The sequence below is a fragment of the Entelurus aequoreus genome, linkage group LG08, assembly GCF_033978785.1.
Source record: "Entelurus aequoreus isolate RoL-2023_Sb linkage group LG08, RoL_Eaeq_v1.1, whole genome shotgun sequence".
NCBI classification, from domain to species: Eukaryota; Metazoa; Chordata; class Actinopteri; order Syngnathiformes; family Syngnathidae; genus Entelurus; species Entelurus aequoreus.
This window is the reverse complement of record NC_084738.1, coordinates 13,887,466-13,912,897: the sequence shown is the minus strand read 5'-3', so window position 1 is coordinate 13,912,897 and position 25,432 is coordinate 13,887,466. Positions and strand designations below refer to the sequence as shown.

Here is a 25,432-nt window from a genome sequence, read left to right as displayed (position 1 = left end):
ATATGAAGCCTAAAATACCACAACGAAGACCCCGGACTGTTGAACAACTTAAGCTGTACATCAAGCAAGAATGGGAAAGAATTCCACCTGAAAAGCTTCAAAAATTGGTCTCCTCAGTTCCCAAACGTTTACTGAGTGTTGTTAAAAGGAAAGGCCATGTAACACAGTGGTAAAAATGCCCCTGTGCCAACTTTTTTGCAATGTGTTGCTGCCATTAAATTCTAAGTTAATGATTATTCGCAAAAAAAAATTACGTTTCTCAGTTCAAACATTAAGTATCTTGTCTTTGCAGTCTATTCAATTAAATATAAGTTGAAAAGGATTTGCAAATAATTGTATTCTGTTTTTATTTACGATTTACACAACGTGCCAACTTCACTGGTTTTGGGTTTTGTATTTGAATTATTTTTCAAAATAAATAATTTTTAATTTAGTCATTTTGTCAGGCTTTAAAAAAAATGTCTAACTTGTTTGAAATCAGAAACACTGTATAATGGTATATTATAAGATATAATACTTCAGGGGTGTCCAAAGTGAAGCTCGCTGTTAATTTTCTTTTTAAATCACCATAACAAAAAAATAAATAAGTGGAATACAAGAGCAACAATGTGTAATGGAATGAGAAAAAAACACACACAAACCGGACATGCAGGCTCTTTTTCGTAAACATTTTTTTACATGGTTTTTAAAATGAAGTATAATAGTGGGTTTTTTAAAAAAATACGTATAATAGCTTCTATATTTTACAATGACAGTCTACAAAACATCCACACTTACAATTTGTATAATTTGTTTTAATTCGTGCACAGTTATTAATGTTGATCTTTACAAATTACCATTCAGATTTGAATCCACGTCATTTGCTTTTGTACATTATTGTGGAAATACACTAAGAAGGGGATTCATATGGCCCCATTTGTCGCGGTGCACTATTCACTTTAGCCGCCAGACAGCAGTAGAGTATTGAATATCTTAAAATGGGTTTTGTGGCAATTCCAACTTTGACCACAGTGACTGTTGCTTTGGAGAGTGGCGCTTTCTATTATTTTCAGCAGACTGCATTGCAAAACGATGAAACCCCCGCCTCCCTTCCTCTCACATGAGATCCACCCAGGAATGGGGCCATACGAATCCCTTCCTTACTGTAGGCAGGTTTTTAGGCCATACGAATCCCTTCCTTACTGTGCGTAGCTTTTTAATGGGGGTGTGGAACACTTTGCAATGCTCCCTACCGCCACCTACAGCCGGGAGGTCTTAAGTACACTTAACGGTGTGGCAGTTTGTGTTGAATGCCTGACGTAAAAAAGGGCGAAACTTGAGAGAGTGAAAGAGAAACATACGCTCTACGACCCATATCGAGATGTAACATTCCTACTTTTGCAACATTTCGTCCAGCACATTATTACCTTCTGCATTACAGTTGCGTCACCATCTTGGTGGGACTGGACTGCCCTAGTAATCATCTTGTGGACTTTGTTATGTTACTGCACATTCCTCTCATACCTCCACTCTCTCTCTCTCTCTGGCACACACACACGCACACACATACTGGTTATCATTTGGAATGGGGACCAAGTTTTTGATCATCACTTGTGGGGACCACCCTTTCTACAGGTTGTGGAGGCATAAAAAAAAAAAAGGTAAAATAGCCACTGCCCAGTTAGCTCATACACGTCTTTAAATCTCTGGATTGATGAAGTAATGTGCTGATCATTCTTACTGGGGACCCTGGGGAAAAAGAGTTAATATGGTTCATGGGGACCAAATTTAAATAATTTTGCATAATTCACACAAATTTGTACGTGACTACTGAGGACCATTTAAAAAAAAATAAAAAAAAGTTCAAATTAAATATGACATGATCCTCAGAATACAGCACTACAGCTGTCCTCTTATAGGAAGTTTCACCACTTAAATGTTAAAGCAAGTCCTGCATCTTCTGTGACATTACTGAAAACTGCTATTTAGCAGTAATGAAGTTGTCTGCAACTCCAACTACCATATATAGAAGGATGTGAATCATACTTTAAGGTAATAATGTTTTATAATCATGCTGTATGAAAATGTCATCCTAAGGAACACTAAACCAGATTTTGTTTTTGGAAAAATATATTAGTTTTAACTAAGGATTGATACCATACAGAATCACAGTACTATTAATGCCAGGACAACAAATGTTTCACTTTTCAAGAAAATTAATTTTCTCTTTTACCAATATTTGAAACACGTAAACAAAGTAACCCAAATTTCCCTTTTGTGGGATCAATAAAGGATTATCTTATCTTACCTTAAACCACAGAAATAAAATACAAACTAATTTAAACTTTTATTTTTAAAGACATTGAACATAAAAAACTGTTCTACTTAACCAGTTAACAGTCAATCTACTATTTTACCTGCAATCTCCTTTTGTAGGCCGTAATGCGGTTGTACACATAGAACTTCAATGCTTGCCATTCCCGGTTTTGGAGAGCTTCCAGTTCGGCCCTCAAACATTTTAAACAGTCACTCTTTGCTTGTACAATACCAGAAAATCACTTAGGCATCTTCAGAATGGATCTGACTATCATTTAAAAAGGTTTCCCTTTAGGGGACCTGTTTTTTTGTCCCCATACCATCAGAGGTCCCCTAAAGGTGACTGTGTAAACAGAGCAATGTCCCCATTAAGTAAGTATTGCCAGAACACACACACACACACGTTTGAGGAGACAACTTAACTTGTTACTACTCCGAAAGAGATGGAAACGATATTAGTTCTGCAAAATGCTTTCATCTCTAACAGCTAATAGTAGGATTGTAGACGAACGGACAGTAAAGGCATTGTGTGGCCCTAATCCAAGATTTTAATACTTTTTTATTTTGGTTTGTTTTTAATGCGTAGCTAAGTCTCTTAGCCTCTAAACGTCTCTAATTAGTTACTAAAAATGTAAACAGTCCACATCTAAACTGACTTGAACCTGGTCAGATGCGTTCTGATCACGTGACGCCCTCCTAGTGGTCGTGACCCTAAACAACCCCATAGTGTTTGTTAGGGCTACGAATCTTTGGGTGTCCCACAATTCGATTCAATATCGATTTTTGGGGTCACGATTCGATTATAAATCGATTTTTTTTTCTCTCGATTCAACGCAATTTTCGATTCAAAAACTATATTTTTCCGATTCAAAAGGATTCTCTATTCATTCAATACATAGATTTCAGCAGGATCTACCCCAGTCTGCTGACATGCAAGCAGAGTAGTAGATTTTTGTAAAAAGCTTTTATAATTGTAAAGGACAATGTTTTATCAACTGATTGCAATAATGTACATTTGTTTCAACTATTAAATGAACCAAAAATATGACTTATTTTACCTTTGTGAAAATATTGGACACAGTGTGTTGTCAAGCTTATGAGATGTGATGCAAGTGTAAGCCACTGTGACACTATTGTTCATTTATTTATTTTTTTATAAATGTCTAATGATAATGTCAATGAGGGATTTTTAATCACTGCTACATTGAAATTGTAACTAATATTGATACTGTTGTTGATAATATTCATTTTTGTTTCACTACTTTTGGTTTGTTCTGTGTCGTGTTTGTGTCTCCTCTCAATTGGTCTGTTTATTGCAGTTCTGAGTGTTGCTGGGTCGGGTTTGGTTTTGGAATTAGATTGCATTATGGTATTGCTGTGTATTGTTTTGTTGGATTGATTAATTAAATAAAAAAAATTACAAAATTAAAATAATTTTTTTTTTTTTTTTAAATAAAAAAAAAAAAATAGATTTTTGAAAAATGAGAATCAATACTGAATCGCACAACGTGAGAATCGCGATTTGAATTTGAATCGATTTTTTCCCACACCCTTAGTGTTTATGCCAGGAGCCGGCCCTCTAATCAGCAGACAGAATTATTGAGGTACAGTACCAATCAAAAAACATTTACCAGTACCGTAATAAAAACTAAATCATCACCGCGGAAATTTTGATGGGCCTGCTATCTGTGCCCTGTACCTCGGAAGCCGCCGTACTTTTAAAATGGTAAGAATCCTCGAGTTTTCGGTGTAACTGTTCAAAAAGAGCTACAGACCCAGCGTAAAACATTAGCATACTTTCATTAAAATGCTAACAGTTAGCATGTCTCACATTTCAAGTAACACGGCTGTAAGGTGTGTGGCTGCGGAAATAGAAAAAAAAAAGTGTAAAACTAGATTAAAAAAGTTAACATGCTTAAGTTAGCTTGCTAGCATGCTAACATTAGCACACTAACATTTAACAGCTGTCACATACCGAGTTATATGACTCTAGGTTAAACTGTTGCAAAATTAGCTCGAAAAGCTAGCACTTTAATGTTAGCACGCTAACATAAACATGCTAACGGTTAGCATGTGTCACATACCAAGTTATACGACTAAGGTTTTTGGCTGTGTAATTGGAGAAAAAAACTTCACAATTACAATGTGTGTCCTAAATTTTGACTGTAAGAGGATTTAAAAATATTTAGTTACAGTGCAATATGCTCATATTTTTTTCGTTTTATCTGATGTATTTTGGGGGTGGGAATAAATCTAATCAAATCAGAAAATGTAAAAAACACAAATCATTTATTACAAATTCTACATTACAACAATATTTTTTTTGTCAGCAACCTAACTGAACTATAATAGTCTAATGATCGTTTTTACACCATAAACTGCAAATTAATAAAATTATAAATTACGTATAAATGAATGAAATATTTGAACCTATGAAACTTGCTACCCATAATAATAATAATAAAAATAGTAAATTACAAAATTAAAAAAACAAAACTAACCAAAAATGTAATAAATATTTGGATTTTGTTTAATCATTTTTGAAGACAAATGCATTGTACTTGTTTTTTATAGCAATATGTATCTTTCATTTTTACAAATGTATTTCTGGTTTTTCTGTCCCATTAATCCCAAGCACTTTGTTTTCTCCCGAGGTTGTTGTTAAAGTGCCTTCTACTTTGTACTGTAAATAAATACAATTAATTTATGCAAAATGTAAATTAAATACCTGCAACCACCAAACTAAGCTGAACTACTGCATAATACTGCTAATTAGATAACTATTAAGTCATAAATAACTTAAATGTAGGCAAAAAAAATAACAAGGATATACTGTGTAGTTCAAACTGTATTTACGACTCCATCTATTTGTAAACTTTTCGATTGACAAACTTTTCGATTGAGCCAAATGCCAAAGCAGACCTATTTCAAAGCTGAGAAGAGCCACCTCTCGTTCAGCGGCGCTTCTTCCAAAGCACACGCACACACAAACGGCCCCTTCTCTCCCTCTGTTTGTCTGCTCCTTAGCCAATGTTAATGTTGCAGCAATATGATTGTTAAAGTTAAGGATTTTTGTGATTTCTGATCGTTTGTGAGGGCACCAAATGAAGAGAAAGTTGGTCCATCACCTGTTATGTTTGTTTGATATACAGTACTGCATAGCACTCTCTATTGTGTTCAAAGTGTACAAACCTTCACTCAAAGATGGACTTTTATCAAGGCTGAAAACCATTATTCATACACTATATTGCCAAAAGTATTTGGCCACACATCCAAATGATGAGAATCTGGTGTACGAATCACTTGGCCCAGCCACAGGTGTATAAAATCTAGCACTTAGGCATGGAGACTGTTTCTACAAACATTTGTGAAAGAATGGGCCGCTCTCAGTGATTTCCAGCGTGGGACTGTCATAGGATGCCACCTGTGCAACAAATCCAGTCGTGAAATTTCCTCGCTCCTAAATATTCCAAAGTCAACTGTCGGCTTTATTATAAGAAAATGGAAAAGTTTGGGAACAACAGCAACTCAGCCATGAAGTGGTAGGCCACGTAAACTGACCGAGAGGGGTCAGCGCATTTTAAAGCGCATAGTGCAAAGAGGTTGCCGACTTTCTGCACAGTCAGTTGGTACAGAGCTCCAAAGTTCATGTGAACTTCCAATTAGCCCACATACAGTACGCAGAGAGCTTCATGGAATGGGTTTCCATGGCTGAACAGCTGCATCTAAGCCATACATCACCAAGTCCAATGCAAAGCGTGGGATGCAGTGGTGTAAAGCACGTCGCCACTGGACTCTAGAGCAGTGGAGACGTGTTCTCTGGAGTGATGAATCACGCTTTTCCATCTGGCAATCTGATGGACCAGTCTGGGTTTGGAGGTTGCCAGGAGAATGGTACATTTCGGACTGCATTGTGCCCAGTGTGAAATTTGGTGAAGGAGGAATTATGGTGTGGGGGTTTTTTTTTAGGAGTTGGGGTTGGCCCCTTAGTTCCAGTGAAAGGAACTTTGAATGCTCCAGGATACAAAAACATTTTGGACAATTCCATGCTCCCAACCTTGTGGGAACAGTTTGGAGCGGGCCCTTTCGTCTTCTAACATGACTGTGCACCAGTGCACAAAGCAAGGTCCATAAAGACATGGATGACAGAGTCTCGTGTGGATGAACTTGATTGGCCTGCACAGAGTCCTGACCTGAACCCGATAGAACACCTTTGGGATGAATTAGAACGGAGACTGAGAGCCAGACCTTCTCGACCAACATCAGTGTGTGACCTCACCAATGCGCTCTTGGAAGAATGGTCGAAAATTCCTATAAACACACTCCGCAACCTTGTGGACAGCCTTCTCAGAAGAGTTGAAGTTGTAATAGCTGCAAAATGTGGACCGACATCATATTGAACCCTATGGGTTAGGAATGGGATGGCACTTCAAGTTCATATGTGAGTAAAGGCAGGTGGCCAAATACTTTTGGCAATATAGTGTATTTACATTGTTTACGGAGAAATTTGCTTCACTATACAAACTTTTCCATTCATGAACCCTTTTTTTTAGGGAAGCAATTAAGTTCATAAATTTAGGTTCTACTGTACTTGTAAGTGCAGTATAAGACACATGGATAGTAAGACTTGAAAAGGGGAGTTGCCGACTGGTTTGGTGTGTGTGTGTGTGTGTGCGTGTGTGTGTGTGTGTGTGTGTGTGTGTGTGTGTGTGTTCTGCAGGCGAGTAGGGAGGAGGGAAGAGGTTTACCGCAGCACAGTGCACTAGTGGGACAGAGAACGTGGAGTTAAGTACTGCAAAACACTGGAACTCCTAGACACTGTTTTCCGGACTGAAAGAAGAAGAAGAAGAAGAAGAAGGGGGCGTAGGAGGAGTAGGGGCAAGGGGGGACATCTTGGGGGCTGCAGCGGCATCATCACTCCTGTCTGCTCAACTTTTACAGGACAGTCGGCTTGTATGAGTGGAGCTGGAAAAGACGGGAATGGACAAGCACAAAGGTAAGAAGACACTTTGAGTTGAGACTGCATACTTTAGGCAAAGAAAATGCACAAAATGGAAGAGGAAAATACTTGTACAGTAAGTACAGTCAATGCATGATGTCGTGCTGTACCTTCATGCACTTATGCAATCAGCGTCAATAACAAAAACGACTTAAAACCATAGTAAAAACAAATGATATGATTAAGAAATGGGCATGGATTTTCTAACTGTGGCGTGAGTACCACTGCTGGTACTTAGAAACACCACATTTAGTAATGGAGATATACAGTATACACGAAAAATAATCGTAAAAGTACAAATTATTAATTAAACATTCATTCCAATTCCCTTCCAATACTATGATGGTAGGCAAGGCTGGTGGTTCCTGCTAAGCAAGACATTGATGGTGGTGTATAATAAGAAAATATCAAAAATGTATACATATGAAATAGGTACAACATAATTTTAATATACACTACCGTTCAAGAGTTTGGGGTCACATTAAAATGTCCTTATTTTTGAAGGAAAAGCACTGTACTTTTCAATGAAGATAACTTTAAACTAGTCTTAACTTTAAAGAAATACACTCTATACATTGCTAATGTGGTAAATGACTATTCTAGCTGCAAATGTCTGGTTTTTGGTGCAATATCTACATAGGTGTATAGAGGCCCATTTCCAGCAACTATCACTCCAGTGTTCTAATGGTACAATGTGTTTGCTCATTGGCTCAGAAGGCTAATTGATGATTAGAAAACCCTTGTGCAATCATGTTCGCACATCTGAAAACAGTTTAGCTCGTTACAGAAGCTACAAAACGGACCTTCCTTTGAGCAGATTGAGTTTCTGGAGCATCACATTTGTGGGGTCAATTAAACGCTCAAAATGGCCAGAAAAAGAGAACTTTCATCTGAAACTCGACAGTCTATTCTTGTTCTTAGAAATGAAGGCTATTCCACAAAATTGTTTGGGTGACCCCAAACTTTTGAACGGTAGTGTAGACTTAGACTTCCTTTTATTGTCATTCAAATTTGAACTTTACAGTACAGATAAGAACGGAATTTTGTTGCATTAGCTCGTTGTAGTGCAGGATAAAAGAGCAATAAGGTGCAGATATAAACAAATAGATAGGCTCCAGCATCCCCCGCGACCTCGAAAGGGATAAGCCGTAGCAAATGGATGGATGGATGGATTACTGTACAGATAAATATATTGCACTTTTGCATATGCATCCACGTTTATTATATTACTATTATTATATTAATATTACTCATTAAACCAAGATCCACTGAAATTAATAGGTCTGCTTAAATGAAATTGAAATACAATAAAACTTGGCAAAAAAGAAACTTAAAAAACCCTGGGAGTATTTGCAAAGCAGGCAACACTACTAATGGTATATAAAAGGTTTTGGACTAAAATAAGAGTGCTAAAACTTGACATTGAACATTAAAGGTTATCTTTTAGTGACAAGCAGAATATGTTTTCTATGTTAATGACGATCATACACCAACAGATCCTCCCGAGAGCCAGCGTCCACCACTGTGGACCTTTTTGTTTCGCATAACAGGGCTATTTTCTATCCCGAAATGTGCAACTCTGACAAAAGGTTAAATGCTAATGGTTCTCAGGAGCATACACTGATATATTGTGTAAAAACACATACTGTATACAGTAAATAAACTGTAAATGTGAATCATAATGTGACACTTTTACTTCATTGGGCTCTAAACCAGTTTGGGACCCCGTTGTTGAGCCCTGATCATGTTCTCTGCAAAAAGAGAAACTACTTCAAAAGTAAAACGCTTCGCAAAATCGTTTACACTGCGGTGTGCTGATGAATTCCAAATAGCGCTAACATTGTTCTCAAAACATTCCTGGGATTCCTGTGGGTATATTTGTCCATTTGGGATGAGCAAGGTCATTTCATTTATTTACATACATATATATATGTATACATACAGTATATATATATAGACTTCCTTATTGCGCTATGATCACAACTCTCCCAGGAGAGGTGTGTGTGTGTGTTATGGACATTTTAGATGTTAGGGAAAAGCGCTTTCACAGACTGGTTTCTTTACTGGTTGCAACAATGGCAACAAGTCAAACTGGACTGGAACCAGTAGGATGTAAAAAGGACCATCTCTGTTAACCCACCCAACCCCCATTAGTGTGTGTGTGTGTTTCAATGGAGCACTGTTGCAAGATGCCAAATTCTTCATGTTTTTTTCATGTCATTCCATTGATGTGGAGGACTTCATTGCATTCGTTTATGTTCAAGTCCATTCATACAAACGTTGCAAGATAAAGCAAAATATTGTTTCTTTCTTTTAATTGCAAGAGGGCCTTTTTTTCATTTCATTTTAAATTTCTTGCTGCAAAAAAACATGTATATTTTCTCTGCGGTGAAAACATATTTCACGGTGGTCACTCTGTTATTCCCAAAATCCCCCCCCCCCCCCCCCCCCCCAGCATGCTTACTTCCAAATCGACGGCTACAGTACATGTTTGCAAAATGCTCTGAGTTAAGATTGTTTGTACAGTATAAATATTCAATACACTTTCGAAATATATTTTTCAATTTGAAATTATAAATTCTCACATTGAGTAAGTTTTTTTTCTTTTTGGTGTATTTAAAAAAAATATCTCGATGACTAGCTTGAACACAGCAATGTGCTACGTTCATTGCCCACTGCCGGAGCTGCAGTTATAAAAGTCTTTGTGGTGACTACCCGTCAAATCACTACATAGCCAAATCATGCCAAAGTCCTTTAGATTCCTGTATATTTAGAATACATGTCCAACAATGTAAAAAAAAACATTTTTTATTTCTTTGTAATTATAGTTATTTTGTTTCTCCATACACTATTGCTGCTATTATGCCTTTTCTAAATGTGACTTTCTTCAGGCTTCTGATTGGCTACATTCCAGTTAAGTCGTACTGTAGCACCACTACTGCTGCGGCATGCACTTGACAGCCGCTGGAGTTATAGGAGCTGCCGCCTGGTGGCCATTTGAAAGAATGCAGACACTACATAAGGCCATATACTGAAAAATGTGGGAGCTGTCACGCCAAATTTCTTCCCCCCCCCCCCCCCCCCCCATTTACTGCCGGGGCTGCGTCCAATAAAATCACAAAGTTGCCGGGGGTCCTTAACCGGCACGCGACTGTCCTGTTTCGTGCCTGTACAAAAAAAAAGCAATAATCGATTTCTTCAGATTCCAGCAGCTGTCAAAGACGAAGTGCTATCGATCGCTGTCAATGACGTAAGAGGAAACATGACCATGGAAGTAAATGGTGGTGGGGGGGGGGGGTTTGTAGGGGGAAGAAATTTGGCGTGACAGCGCCATTTTGATATTTTTCATTTTCAAAACCAATACAATGCATAATTTTTTTTTAAACCCGTAAGGGTCTCAAGTATCAAAAATGTTAAAAACTTGACTCTCACATTATTAACCGTATCCACTCTGCATCCATTACACCCTCCCCCTTCCACATCCCACCTCCCCGGATTGTAAATACCAGTAATCAAATGTAGATACTTCTTCTTATGCGTTCTGATCTCTCTCTCTATGTCCACTACTTGCTGTACATATCCTACTAAGTCAGACCTACACTGTTTCAATGTCCATTTCTCTGATGATGCAATTGTTGATGACTGAAGTGTTGATATCAACCAAACCTAACCCTCCTCCACATCCCACACCCCAGATTGTAACTAACGTAAATAATTCAATGTATATACTCTGATGATTATCCTGTGTGATGACTGTATTATGATGATAGTATATATATAGCATATAGTATAAATCTGTATCATGAAGTGGACCCCGACTTAAACAAGTTGAAAAACGTATTTACCATTTAGTGGTCAATTGTACGGAATATGTACTGTACTGTGCAATCTACTGATAAAAGCTTCAATCAATCAATCAAAAAAACCCGGTTGAGGTGAGTTTTTTCTTGCCTTGATGTGAGATCTGAGCCGAGGATGTCGTTGTGGCTTGTGCAGCCCTTTGAGACATTTGTGATTAAGCGCAATATAAGTAAGCTTTGATTGATTGATTGACTGACTGTCAGAAAGCGGCTTGATGATGATCTGTAAAACATAATTATGCAACATTCTGACCAAAGAACCACCATTACATGTTATGTAGACCACAAGAAAGTGTTTTCCATTTAGAAAAAAAAAAAAAAAAAAAATAGACTCCTTTAATGCGCCTTATAATCCGGTGCGCCTTATATATGAAAAAAGATACAAAAATAGACCATTCATCGGCAGTGCGCCTTATAATACGGTGCGCCCTATGGTCCAGAAAATACGGTAAAGTTAATTTTTGTATTTTATTGTATGCCCTTTTTGCCAAAACCCTTGTTTTTTTGTGGCAAAAACACAAAATGTGCAAAATGTTCACCCCAATAAATTTTAAATTGGAATATTTGATCTGAAGTCAATTGATTTTAATTAATTATTTTTTGAGCAATGACAATCTAAAAAAAAATCCCACTGATCCAAAAAGGCCCGCTGAATTGCACGATTGTACGAAGAAAAATTCCTAGTTTGTGAACCCGTTCTCAAACAATGGCAATACAACTATTCTGATTCTGATTCCGAATTTCCACTTCCACAATTTTCCAAAGTCATGGACAATTATTGAACCACAGATTGGACAAGGTCATTAATAAAAGTGGAACACTTGCAGAGAACCAGTATGGATACGGAGCTAACATTTCAACATCAAAGGAATTCATAGAAAAAACTTAAGCGATTACCAACACGATAGATGGTAAACAGTGTACAGCTGGAGTATTCATGGATCGAACAAAATCATTTGACACAATTAACCATAATATTTTAATTAATACATTGGAATGATTTGGAATTAGAGGACTTGCCTTGAACTGGATAAGAAGCTACTTAACCAACAGGAAGCAATAAGTGAACGTATGTCAACAGCGCTGGAGCGATTTTGCGGTGTACCCCAGGGATCTATACTGGGACCAAAATTGTTATAAACAACATCTGTAAAAGGACTGACAGGACTTAAAGTTAATATTATTTGCAGACGACACGACTGTGTTTTGTTCAGGAGACAACACACAGAAGATAATACAAATAACAACAGAAGAAATGAACAAATTAATAAGATGGTTTGACAAAAACAGACTCTTTGAATGTCAGTAAAACTAAAATAATGCTTTTCGGTAACAGTAGATGAGAAAGTCAAACACAAACAAATAGACGTAGTAGAAATTGAAAGAGTAAAAGAAATCACATTTTGGGGTTTAATAATAGATGATCACATGAACTAGAAATCTCATATAAAAATATACAATTAAGTAGCAAGAAATATTTTACTTAAGGATAAAGCAAAATATGTTCTGGACCAAAAATCACTTCATATTCTCTACTGCTTGCTAGTGTTACCATATCTGAGTTATTGTGCAGCAATATGGGGAAATAATTACAAAAGTACACTTCATTTACTAACGGTGTAACAAAAAGATCAATTAGAATAATACATAATATTGGATATAGAGAACATTCAAACACTATTTATGAAATCCAAAATATTGAAATTCAATGATTTGGTGAATTTGCAAACAGCAAAAATTATGTACAAATCAAACTATACGCTGGAGGAACAATGATGATTATTTTTTTTATATGAATAGTAACTGAGTTAACTATTTATGGAGACAACTGTTGTATTTAGAAATCATTGACATAATAGTGTTACAAACATGAAACAGGAAGTGAACATATGTGTAAGAAATTCCTATGAGGTGAAAAAGGGGTAGGTTTATATCAGCTTTGCTTCTTCCTATTCCTTTTCGAGTGTAAAGAGAAATGAAAATATGTGATGATTCATGTTGAAACTGCATTCATGTTTGAAATAAACGTAGACGAAACCAAAGTCAAAACATTTTTAAAAACAAATCATACATTTCAGAATCAACTTCAGATCTATCCATTATAAGTTTGTATTATTTTTGTAGTGTTCATTTTTGGTTTTATGCCCTATTTCTCAAAAAGAAACCTTTTTTATATGGCAAACGCATAAAGAATACAACATTTCCCCCTCAAAAAATATTTCAAAGTGGAATATTTAATGTGAAGTAATTAGCGCCTTGAATAGGTTAACAATTCATAACATTGATTTTGATTCATTCTAATTGTTTGAGCAATGAAGCTTTGTGTCATTAGTCAACATTGCAACTTTTTCTCGTTACATTTCGCCCGTTTGCTCTTTTGTTCCAGTTTGTTTTAGTTTTTTTAAATAATATTTTCACAATGTGCGGCGGGTCGTTAAAAAAATGAGCTGCGGGCCGCAAACTTTGGACACCCCCTGCTTTAAACACGAGTGGCTATGTAATGTCGACGGAGGTGATCTTTAGGGAGGATTTATGAAAGCGGAGAAAATGGCTGGAGGTGAAAGAGTTTGTTGGCAGGAGGACAGTGAATAGAATCCTAGTAAGCGCCACAGGCAGCCATTGCAGGGGGGCTACAACTGGAGGACTTTCAGAGGGGGGGAAGGCGGGACCTGAGATGACAAGGCCACACATTGTTTAGGACAGAGGATGAGGAGGAGGAGGATGGTGATGGGTGTGTTTCCTCGAAACCTGCAGGTTTCAGTGCTCGCCTACTCTCAAACCTCCTGCCAGAAAAGATTGGAGTGAAAAACACCTGCAGGAGCTGAGATGTTTCTGGAGGACGATAAGGTTGTTTCTCAGCTGCTTTTCATCAGTTGATTGGCCACCTTTCTAGCCTAATGTTTGTGCATCAGGAAACGCTTTTAAAGACATTTTATACATTTGGGAAAATAATGCATAAATACATATCTTCTAGTGTTATGGGATATATAAATAATGTATAGTACAGGCCAAAAGTTTGGACACACCTTCTCATTTCAATGTGTTTTCTTTATTTTCATGACTATTTACATCAAGGGTGTCAAACTCATTTTAGATCGGGGGCCACATGGAGAAAAATCTACTCCCAAGTGGGCCGGACTGGTAAAATCACGGCACGATAACTTAAAAATAAAGACAACTTCAGATCATGTGTTCATTCATAGTTTTGATGCCTTCAGTGACAATCTACAATGTAAATAGTCATGAAAATAAAGAAAACGCATTGAATGAGAAGGTGTGTCCAAACTTTTGGCTTGTACTGTACATTCGGCCGACAGAGATTTGAATAGTATCGTCATATTGTGATAATGCACGTTGACACATTCCTGCTGTGTCCCGCAAATTTGACAGTCACTACGTTTCCGTGCACCAAATTAGTTGGATTCCTCAAAAAATTTGTTTTTTTGTATTTTTACACTGACGTGTGAAGTCCAAGTGTCCATGCACTCTCTTAAATCCGACAATTGGTCATACGCCGTGTGCCTCCCGTACACTGGGGGGCGCTTATTTCATTTAAGCGCGGATAATTGAATTGCTTTTCCGGTTGACGTATGACTTCACGCTATGATCTGCGGATCCTTACAACTTGTTTAAAGTGATGTCCGCTGTAATATTGACACAGATTAGAAATATTACATCTGTAATGGCTATGCTGATGTCAAATAGCAGACAGCATCAAGAAATGAGCTTGGATTGCGCTTCGAAGTGCCAAGAATGTATTGGGTCGGATGCAAGAAGAGTTTTTACGGAGGAATTTTCGGACGAAAATCATGGAAACAAAACTTTTGAATGTCTTGGAGTTGATTCAAAAGGCTCTGTGAATTGATGGACAGAGTTTTAAATCCGAAGGAAAAGACTATTGGTGCCCAGACTGAAATCCAGAGGAAGGTTACTATTCTGGACCATCTTGACATTTTCTTAGCTACCTTCTTAAATAAATCTGTTTCTTTTTTTCTACCATTGACACACTTCAAAATGCTCTGTTCTTTTCATTTGTGAAGCACATAAATAGGTTGAATAGGTTGAAAAAATGTGGAAATGGTGGAAGTTTGAAAAATGGCCAATTCATTTTGAATGGAAAAAATGTCCCGGAAAAGCTGGAATTCTGGGAATTTTTGGAATTTGTAAAAGAAAAGCCTGCGATTCCCAAAATATTTATTATTATTGTGTGAATGCTCCAAAGCATTCACACAATAATAATAAATATATGAATTTTGGTGTAGAAAACCATGTGTGTGATTGCTCCAAAGCATTCACACTATTATATTTGATTGCGCTTTGAACTGCCTAGATTGTATTGGGTCGGATTCAAATAAAGACCGGCGGAAGAGTTTTTTCGGACGAAAATCATGGCAACAAAACTTTTGAATGTCTTGGGGTTCATTCAAAAATCTCTGTGAATTGATGGAAGGAGTTTTAAATCCGAAGGAAAAGACTGTTGGTGCCCTGACTGATATCCAGAGGAAGGTTGCTATTGTTCTGGACCATCTTGACATTTTCTTTGCTACCTTCTTAAATAAATCTGTTTCTTTTTTTTCTACCATTGATGCACTTGAAATGCTCTGTTCTTTTAATTTGTGAAGCACATGAATAGGTTGAAAAATGTGGGAAATGGTGGAAGTTTGAAAAATGGCCTATTCATTTTGAATGAGAAAAATGTCCCGGAAAAGCTGGAATTCTAGGAATTTGTCAAGGGAAAGCCCGCGATTGCCGAATAGGCTGAACAGTTTGAAGTTGGAACGGTTTAAAATCGGGGTGAAAATGTTGAAGGTAGAACGCACCAAAATCTGGAGGAGGAGGAGGATGAGGAGGAGGAGGAGAAGAACAAGACGAAGAAGAAGAAGAAGAACAAGAAGAACAAGAACAAGAAGAAGAAGAACAAAAAGAAAAAGAAGAATAAGAAGACTACATCAATTAATTTTGGTGTAGAAAACCATGTTGTGTGAAGGCTTTGGAGCATTCACACAATTGTAAATAAATAGATGAATTTTGGTGTAGAAAACCATATGTGTGAAGGCTTTGGAGCATTCACACAATTGTAATAAATAGATGAATTTTGGTGTAGAAAACCATGTGTGTGAAGGCTTTGGAGCATTCACACAATTGTAATAAATAGATGAATTTTGGTGTAGAAAACCATGTGTGTGAAAGCTTTGGAGCATTCACACAATTGTAATAAATAGATTAATTTTGGTGTAAAAAACCATGTGTGTGAAGGCTTTGGAGCATTCACACAATTGCAATAAATAGATGAATTTTGGTGTAGAAAACCATATGTGTGAATGCTCCAAAGCATTCACCACAATTATCTGGATTGCGCTTCGAACTGCCTAGATTGTATTGGGTCCAATGCAAATAAAAGACCGCGGAAGAGTTTTTTCCGGACGGAAATCATGGAAACAAAACTTTTGAATGTCTTGGGGTTCATTCAAAAATCTCTGTGAATGATGGAAGGAGTTTTAAATCCGAAGGAAATCCAGAGGAAGGTTGCTATTGTTCTGGACTACCTTGACATTTTCTAGCTACCTTCTTAAATAAATCTGTTTTTTTTTCTATCATTGATGCACTTCAAAATGTTCTGTTCTTTTAATTTGTGAAGCACATAAATAGTCTCCTCTTCATTACAATTGTTGCTATGTTTTTATTGAATGGTATCTGCTTCGGTGTTGTATCCCGTGCGTTGAGACCTGAACATGCACGAAACGAAGGGTCCTCTCTGGCCGCCCACAACCCACTCGAGAGATCTGCTTTACAATCCTTAATCGAAGTGTGTTAGTCGGACTTTTCAAAAACCGAACGCGATCGAATTAAGGTGTTAAACCAAACCATTAATTGATTAACGTGGACCCCGACTTAAAGAAGTTGAAAAACGTATTCGGGTGTTACCATTTAGTGGTCAATTGTACGCAATATGTACTGTACTGTGCAATCTACTAATAAAAGTTTCAATCAATCAAACTACTTGAAAAATCAGACCAATTTAGTGCATGGACACATGCTGAGTGACAAGCAAACAGACATGTCCTAACCTCAATGTAGCATACTCGCCAGGGTCGTCTTAGTGCATGGGCTTACGAGGGGGCCCCCGGTTTTGACGGCGGAATGCAATGATTGGTGTTCAGAGCTGTCAATCACAAGCAGCTCAGCCTTGTGTTTTTTTCCTACTGCTCCGAACAAGGCTTGGACCCACATCGCCTGTGTAAAAGACCAGCGTACTATTACTGAGCTAAAACACAGGCAGTCTCCCGGATCGCCAGCACTTAATGTGAAATTAACTGGCTTCTATTACACACCCGCAGACGTGCATGCACCCGTCGCAAAGGAGATGTATTCATTAGTGTTGTCCCGATACCAATATTTTGGTACCGGTACCAAAATGTATTTCGATACTTTTCGGTACTTTTCTAAATAAAGGGGACCACAAAAAATTGCATTATTGGCTTTATTTTAACAAAAAATCTTACGGTACATTAAACATATGTTTCTTATTGTAATTTAGTCCTTAAATAAAATAGTGAACATACAAGACAACTTGTCTTTTAGTAGTAGGTAAGCAAACAAAGGCTCCTAATTTAGCTGCAGACATATGCAGTAACATTTTGTCATTTTCCATTCTATTATTTTGTCAACATTATTAAGGACAAGTGGTAGAAAATGACTTATTAATCTACTTGTTAATTTACAGTTAATATCTGCTTCCTTTCTCTTTTAACATGTTCTATCTACACTTCTGTTAAAATGTAATAATCACTTACTCTTCTGTGGTTTGATACTTTACATTAGTTTTGGATGATACCACAAATTTGGGTATCAATTCGATACCAAGTAGTTACAGGATCATACATTGGTCATATTCAAAGTCCTCATGTGTCCAGGCACATATTTCCTGAGTTTATAAACATAATATAAATTTTTTTAAAAACAAAAGAACATTTTTTGATGGGGGGTTTGGGGCGGCGGACCGGTACTTTTTAAAGGCCGTATAGTACCGAATAAGATTAGTATCACAGTACTATACTAATACCGGTCTTCCGTACAACCCTAATTCATGAACTAAATTATTTGCAAAATGGGGGATATTTTTTCATTGTTGCTGTTCTGTCGAGTGAAATAAGGACCCCCCCCCCAAACTGTGTTGTTGAGCTTTGCTCCAGGGCCAACCTTTAGTTTAAGTTGGCCCTGGTCCTCGCTAGCAAGCTAACGTCTAATATCCCTCCACAGTGCAGCTTCTAAGTCACTAAGTTTCTTAAGTAATCACTGGAGGACTAATGGATGAGGAATAGCTTAACACGCTACACTAGACACACTGTAGGATACAAAAACAAGTGTAGGCGGATCGATATCAAATTAAATCAAATCTAACTTTCTTTAGATAGCGCTTTTCATTCACAGGCAAGTGGCAAACATAAAAGAAGGAAGAGAAGAAATCACATACATAAAAACACACACGCCACTATTGACAATACCAAAACAAAACATGGCATGGAATTGAAGATTGTGGAAAAACGCCACCTTTAAGGCGTCCACACAGGAGAATAACTCAAATTAGCGCCATCTGAAAAATAGTATGAAACATATTAAAAATATGTAAAAAATTAAATATAAATAATAAGTTAATAAAAAAACATAACATTCAGAGAATAATAGTAGTTATAATAGCAATAAATAAAAAATAAAATAATTAAAAAAAGAAGTTTAACATGATCAGTAAAAAGTCTGTCGATACAAACATCGCAACAACGATACCAAGTATAGTATCAGTATATGGTCGACACAATTAGATCGATATTTCGTTTTTTGCTATTGTTTAAAAACTCAGGAAATAATAGTCAATATGCGAATAAAAAAAAAAAAAGAATAAGGAAATCATTAAAATATTGAGTATAATTTTTTACACCGCTATGTTTTTGTCAGATTATAATTGCGTTTAAAAATGCAATCAGTTAATGATCTTGAAAATGTTTAGGTATGAACATATGATCATTATTGCTCCTGTAACTACTTGGTATTGGATCGATACCCAAATTTTGTAGTATCACCCAAAACTATTGTAAAACAACAGAAGAACAAGTGCTTATTGAATTATAACACAAGTGTAGACACAACAAAAAGTAACCAACTATTAACAGTAAATTACCCAGTAGATTAATAATCGTATAGTAATAATACATAAAAAAAATACAACAGAAAAAGGCTCAATATGTTACCGCATACGTCAGCAGGTAAATTACGGTAGGCACCTTTGTAACCCGTTTTGAAATAGTTCTATTATCATTGTTTTTGCAGGAGACTGCAATCTATATCGCAAATGCTATCGGCCACCTTGCATTTGACTTGAAAGTGTGTCATGTGGTGAACACCTCAACAGGGTGCAAGTGGAGCACAGGTAATTTAGGAAGCTGGGCTGGCCTATTAAAGGATGAAAAGAGAGACCGTCTTCCTGCCCCATGTGGACTCCCTCTCCATTTTTTGTTTATTAGCTTACAGAAGCTTCGAGATCAGACGTGCATTGTGTTATTTTCTCATCAGGTATTCGTTTGAAGGCGTTTAGATGAGAGGAGCAGCATGCACGCTTCGACTCTGGGTAGTTCACAGCCTCCCTGCGGCCATGCAGGCCACTCGACTACAGCATAATAACCAAGCACAGGAGCTTTAATGTGGGAGAAGGACATTGCTTGTTACTTTTTATTTGGCAGCAGCTGCTTCTGCTCCAAAAAAGGCTTATAAAGGTTCACCGTTTCATCCAGTGTTCACACCAAACCTTAGCCACTTGTGCAATGATTATTCAGTGATAACCGACGTTCCATGAGCGCAGTTTTTTTTAAACATGAATTTAACTTTTTTTTTTTTTTAGGAAAGAGTTAACAGAAATACAAAACCCAAAACCAGTGAAGTTAGCACGTTGTGTAAATCGTAAATAAAAACAGAATACAATGATTTGCTAATCCTTATCAACCTATATTCAATTGAATAGACTGCAAAGACAAGATATTGAACGTTCAAACTGGTAAACTTTATTTTTTGCAAATATTAGCTCATTTGGAATTTGATGCCTGCGACATGTTTCAAAAAAGCTGGCACAAGTGGCAAAAAAGACTGAGAAAGTTGAAGAACGCTCATCAAACATTTATTTGGAACATCCCACAGGTGAACAGGCTAATTGGGAACAGGTGGGTGCCATGATTGCAGCTTCCATGAAATGCTCAGTCATTCACAAACAAGGATGGGGCGAGGGTCACCTCTTTGTGAACAAATGCGTGAGCAAATTGTCAAACCGTTTAAGAACAACATTTCTCAACCAGCTATTGCAAGGAATTTAGAAATGTAACCATCTACGGTCCGTAATATCAAAAGGTTCAGAGAATGCCAGTGACCTTCAATCCCTCAGGCGGTACTGCATCAAAAAGCGACAGTGTGTAAAGGATATCATCACGGGCTCAGGAACACGTGGCTACATCTGTAAGTGCAAGTTAAAACTCTACTATGCAAAGCGAAAGGTATTTATCAACAACACCCAGAAACGGCACCAGCTTCGCTGGGCCTGAGCTCATCTAAAATGGACTGCTTTAAAGTGGAAAAGTGTTCTGTGGTCTGACGAGTCCACATTTTAAATTGTTTTTGGAAACTGTGGACGTCGTGTCCTCCGGACCAAAGAGGAAAAGAACCATCCGGACTGTTATAGGCGCAGAGTTCAAAAAACCGCATCTGTGATGGTATGGGGGTGTATTAGTGCCCAAGGCATGGGTAACTTACACATCTGTGAAGGCACTATTAATGCTGAAAGGTAAATACAGGTTATGGAGCAACATACATTGCCATCCAAGCAACGTCTTTTTCATGGACGCCCCTGCTTATTTCAGCAAGACAATGCCAAGCGACATTCTGCACGTGTTAAAGTGTTAAGCTTCAGAAATTGGTCTCCTCAGTCCCCGAATGTTTGTTGTGTTGTTAAAAGGAAAGGCCATGTAACACAGTGGTAAAAATGCCCCTGTGCCAACTTTTTTGCAAAGTGTTGCTGCCATTAAATTCTAGGTAAATGATTATTTGCAAAAAAAAATTAAGTTTCTCAGTTTGAACATTAAATATCTTGTCTTTGCAGTCTATTCAATTGAATATAAGTTGAAAAAGATTTGCAAGTATTCAGTTTTTATTTACGATTTACACAACGTGCCAACTTCACTGGTGTTGGGTTTTGTATAGTCAGATACAGTGGTGTGCCGTCACTAGAGGCAGGGGAGGCACGGCCTCACCTGCCATCATGGAAAGAAAAAAAAAAGTAAAAAGAAAAAAAAATTAATTAAATTGTTATGTGTATCCAGTGATTATACTAAAGTTATTTTCCATTTAACTTCACCAGTTTTGGATTATTTTTATTTTTATTTTCACATTTGCCGTTCAAATACTGAGAAGAGACGGTGCGGTGATCAGCAGCCAGTTGAGGCACGTCACTGATTTGTGCCTCAACATGGATTGTGCACATTGACTCGGCTAACTGCTGGCCTGCTGTGCAGTGAGACCGTATTGCTATATGAATTATATTATACATTTCCATAGTTTAGTTAGCTGAGGTATATAATGTACAGTGTATTTTGTCAACAACTGTATGTGTGTAACGTATTTCTTATGCTGAGCGATCATAAAACTCTGCTGCGAAGACACACTGTGTGAGGCTCGTCTCATAACCCCGCCTCCTGGTGCCAAGCACCTCCGCCGCAGAATGCACCGCCCGACGGGAGCGCCGCGGCCACACCAACCAAAGCCCACACCCAAACCCTCCACGTGCAAGACCGAATCCACCCAAAAAAAGTCACTTAACAAGAAGCCAAAAAGTGTAAAAACAACAATGCTCGCGCTGCAGGAGCCGCGAACGACCGCAGGGACACAACATTAGGTACACCTGCACTGCAGGTTCATATGTTTGTAAATCTGACTGTGATGATGCAATCGTGCCTCACCAGACATTAACCTCACCGCACGCCACTGGTCAGATAGCTTGTCTAGAGAATGGAGGAATTGCTAACATGCTAACAGTTTCTATGTCAACTTAAAGCAAAATAGCAACGAGCGCACATTAAGCGCAATGACGAACCATAACAAAATACAAATTATTTCCATTAGCCTTTTTTGAGCCAAGGCACATTTTTTGCGTTGAAAAAATGCGGAGGCACACCACCAGCAGAAATCATTAAAAAACGAAACTCAGTTGACAGTAAAAAGTCGTTGTAGCAATTGTTGAATATGACTTTAAACCATAACCAAGCATGCATCAATATAGCTCTTGTCTCAAAGTAGGTGTACTGTCACCACCTGTCACATAACGCCGTGACTTTCCTGTGTGTAGTGTTTTAGTTCTTGTCTTGCGCTCCTATTTTGGTGTTTTTTTCTCTTTTTTTTGGTATTTTCCTGTAGCAGTTACATGTCTTCCTTTGAGCGATATTTCCCGCATCTACTTTGTTTTAGCAATCAAGATTATTTCAGTTGTTTTTATCCTTCTTTGTGGGGACATTGTTGATTGTCATGTCATGTACGGATGTACTTTGTGGACGCCGTCTTTGCTCCACAGTAAGTCTTTGCTGTCATCCAGCAGTCTGTTGTTGTTTACTTTGTAGCCAGTTCAGTTTTAGTTTCATTCTGCATAGCCTTCCCTAAGCTTCAATGCCTTTTCTTAGGGGCACTCACCTCTTGTTTATTTTTGGTTTAAGCATTAGACAACTTTTTTACCTGCACACTACCTCCCGCTGTTTCCCACATCTACAAAGCCATTAGCTACCGGCTGCCACCTACTGATATGGAAGAGTATTACACGGTTACTCTGCCGAGCTCTAGACAGCACTGACACTCAACAACAACACATAATTTGCAGACTATACTTACTGGTTTGCAAAAACTATTTTTAACCCAAATTAGTGAAATTAGATAATCTCCCACAGCACACAGGACTGTAGGCACAGCGGTTGAAAAACGCTGCTCTAAGGCAGTGGTTCTCAACCTTTTTTCAGTGATGTACCCCCTGTGAATTTTTTTTAAATTCAAGTACCCCCTAATCAGAGCAAAGCATTTTTGGTTGAAAAAAAAGAGAAAAAAAAGTAAAATACAGCACTATGTCATCAGTTTCTGATTTATTAAATTGTATAACAGTGCAAAATATTGCTCATTTGTTGTGGTCTTTCTTGAACTATTTGGAAAAAAAGATATAAAAATAACTAAAAACTTGTTGAAAAATAAACAAGTGATTCAATTATAAATAAAGATTTCTACACATTGAAGTAATCATCAACTTAAAGTGCCCTCTTTGGGGATTGTAATTGAGATCCATCTGGATTCATGAACTTAATTCTAAACATTTATTTTGTTGAAGTATTATTCAGTAAATATATTTATAAAGGATTTTTGAATTGTTGCTACTTTTAGAATATTTAAAAAAAATCTCACGTACCCCTTGGCATACCTTCAAGTACCCCCAGAGGTACGCGTACCCCCATTTGAGAACCACTGCTCTAAGGTATAAGTATTACAGTAAACATTGTTCTGTGTCGCCAGATACTACTTCTAAAGAGTGATAAGCTCCGGTGAAATGTTAAAATGGTAAATTGGTATGCAAAAATGGTAGCATCATAGCAATTTGAGTACAAAAGCCACATATAGGATTAAAGTAAAAAAAAGGTTTATAGTACACAGGTGCATCATTTTGTGTAGTCTGATTCAATGTCATTTTAAAAGGTGAATGAGACTACAGCTAGTATGTTAACAAAAAGTAAAACACGAGTAAACAAAAGCACACATTTTTATAAGTCCTTGTAGTTGTGTACCATTTCCAAAAACCTAATACGACCAGATAAAATGCTAACAGTTGGTAGCCTATGCCAACATATAGCAAGATAGCAACTTCAGCAAAAAAAAAAAAAAAAAAGCCTGATGTTTTTGCACGCAGGTTGTTTTCTCCAGTGAGACTGTTTATGTATCATGTTTTTATCGCTTCAAAGAATAGGGGGAAAAAAAGCTGCGGGAAAAAAGAAAGTTGGAGCTCCGTGATTTGGAACAACTAGACTAGAATTACAATGTTACTATTATTTGATCATGCCACAAGATTTATACACAACTTCTGACTTGCGGCTGTTATAATAACCATGTCGTCTGCTGCAGCTGCACACAAAAGGGTGAAAATGTGGCAAAACACGCACTCCTACTGTGTCTCCTGTGATATTAATTTTTCTGACACAAAACCCTGTTGCTGCACTGTTCTTAAGCCCTACAAGTTCATTTATTTATTTTTTTCATTTATTTATTTCAGGCAATGACATAAAAAAGTACAAAGTTGACAAAACATAATAATATAAATTAATAGTGCAAAAGGTAATGTATAGTATGTAATGCATGATTGTCCAGTTTTGCCTGAAAGGGAGTAGGAAGAAGATAATTTATTTAATCCCACCCCCAGTTCTCCATTCAGTGATTATTCACATGAGTTTCACTCTTACTTTGTTCAAGGATTATAATACAGATGTTTCATAGTGGCATTACCACAGGTAACAATAATTATTACACTGTAACAATCATTTGTATCAACACTGTAGGAATAATGAATATACCAACAATGGTAATAGACAACATAGCAATAATGGTAAGGTCAGTTGTACTGACTTGAAATTTCTCACGCAAGCTCCACAAAACGCCCATTTGAACTTGAGGGGGGTTTTGTCGAAACACCACGAAATTCAGCACACAACTTTTTACGATACCATGTCTTGGAAAGTATTAAGAGGACGCCAAAAATGGCATTTAGAGTAATTATTTTTTAAGATAAAAGGTCCTTGTCCTCTACACAACCACAGAGAGCCTCAAGCTAAACGTTTTGCTACAAATGTAATTTTATGATATTTAATAATGTTATACAGTATATTAGATTATTTTCCCTGAAATAATGACATGTTAAAATATAATATGTAATAAATTGTTTGTGGCGTTGAGTTGCGTGGGGCTGCAATAATCTAATTTGCACAAAGTGACCAATAAATATAAAAAGCTCAAAATAAATATATTTGCCAATAAATATGAACTTTTATCCATTGCTTCTGATTGTTTTTTGTTAACTTGATTGCTCGTAAACGTGGAAATAATGCGCTACATCAGGTTGGATGGGAAGCGTTGGTTTTCATCCAGAATGTCTCTGTACATTGCTGCATTTATCTTTCCCTCTATCCTGACTAGTCTCCCAGTTTCTGCCATTATAAACCATCCC

At 37.2% G+C, this 25,432-nt stretch overlaps 1 protein-coding gene across 2 annotated transcripts in view; it reads left to right on the top strand.

Annotated features, from left to right (window-relative positions):
• Window positions 1-7,165: 7,165 nt before the first annotated feature.
• The window catches only part of afap1l2 (actin filament associated protein 1-like 2), a 65,347-nt gene continuing 47,080 nt past the window's right edge, over window positions 7,166-25,432 (top strand). For both annotated transcript variants that reach the window (XM_062055651.1, XM_062055649.1), the window contains exon 1: window positions 7,166-7,291. In XM_062055651.1, coding sequence (XP_061911635.1) covers window positions 7,276-7,291 — 16 coding nt within the window. In that variant the 5' untranslated portion in view covers window positions 7,166-7,275. The remainder of the gene's footprint in view (window positions 7,292-25,432) is intronic.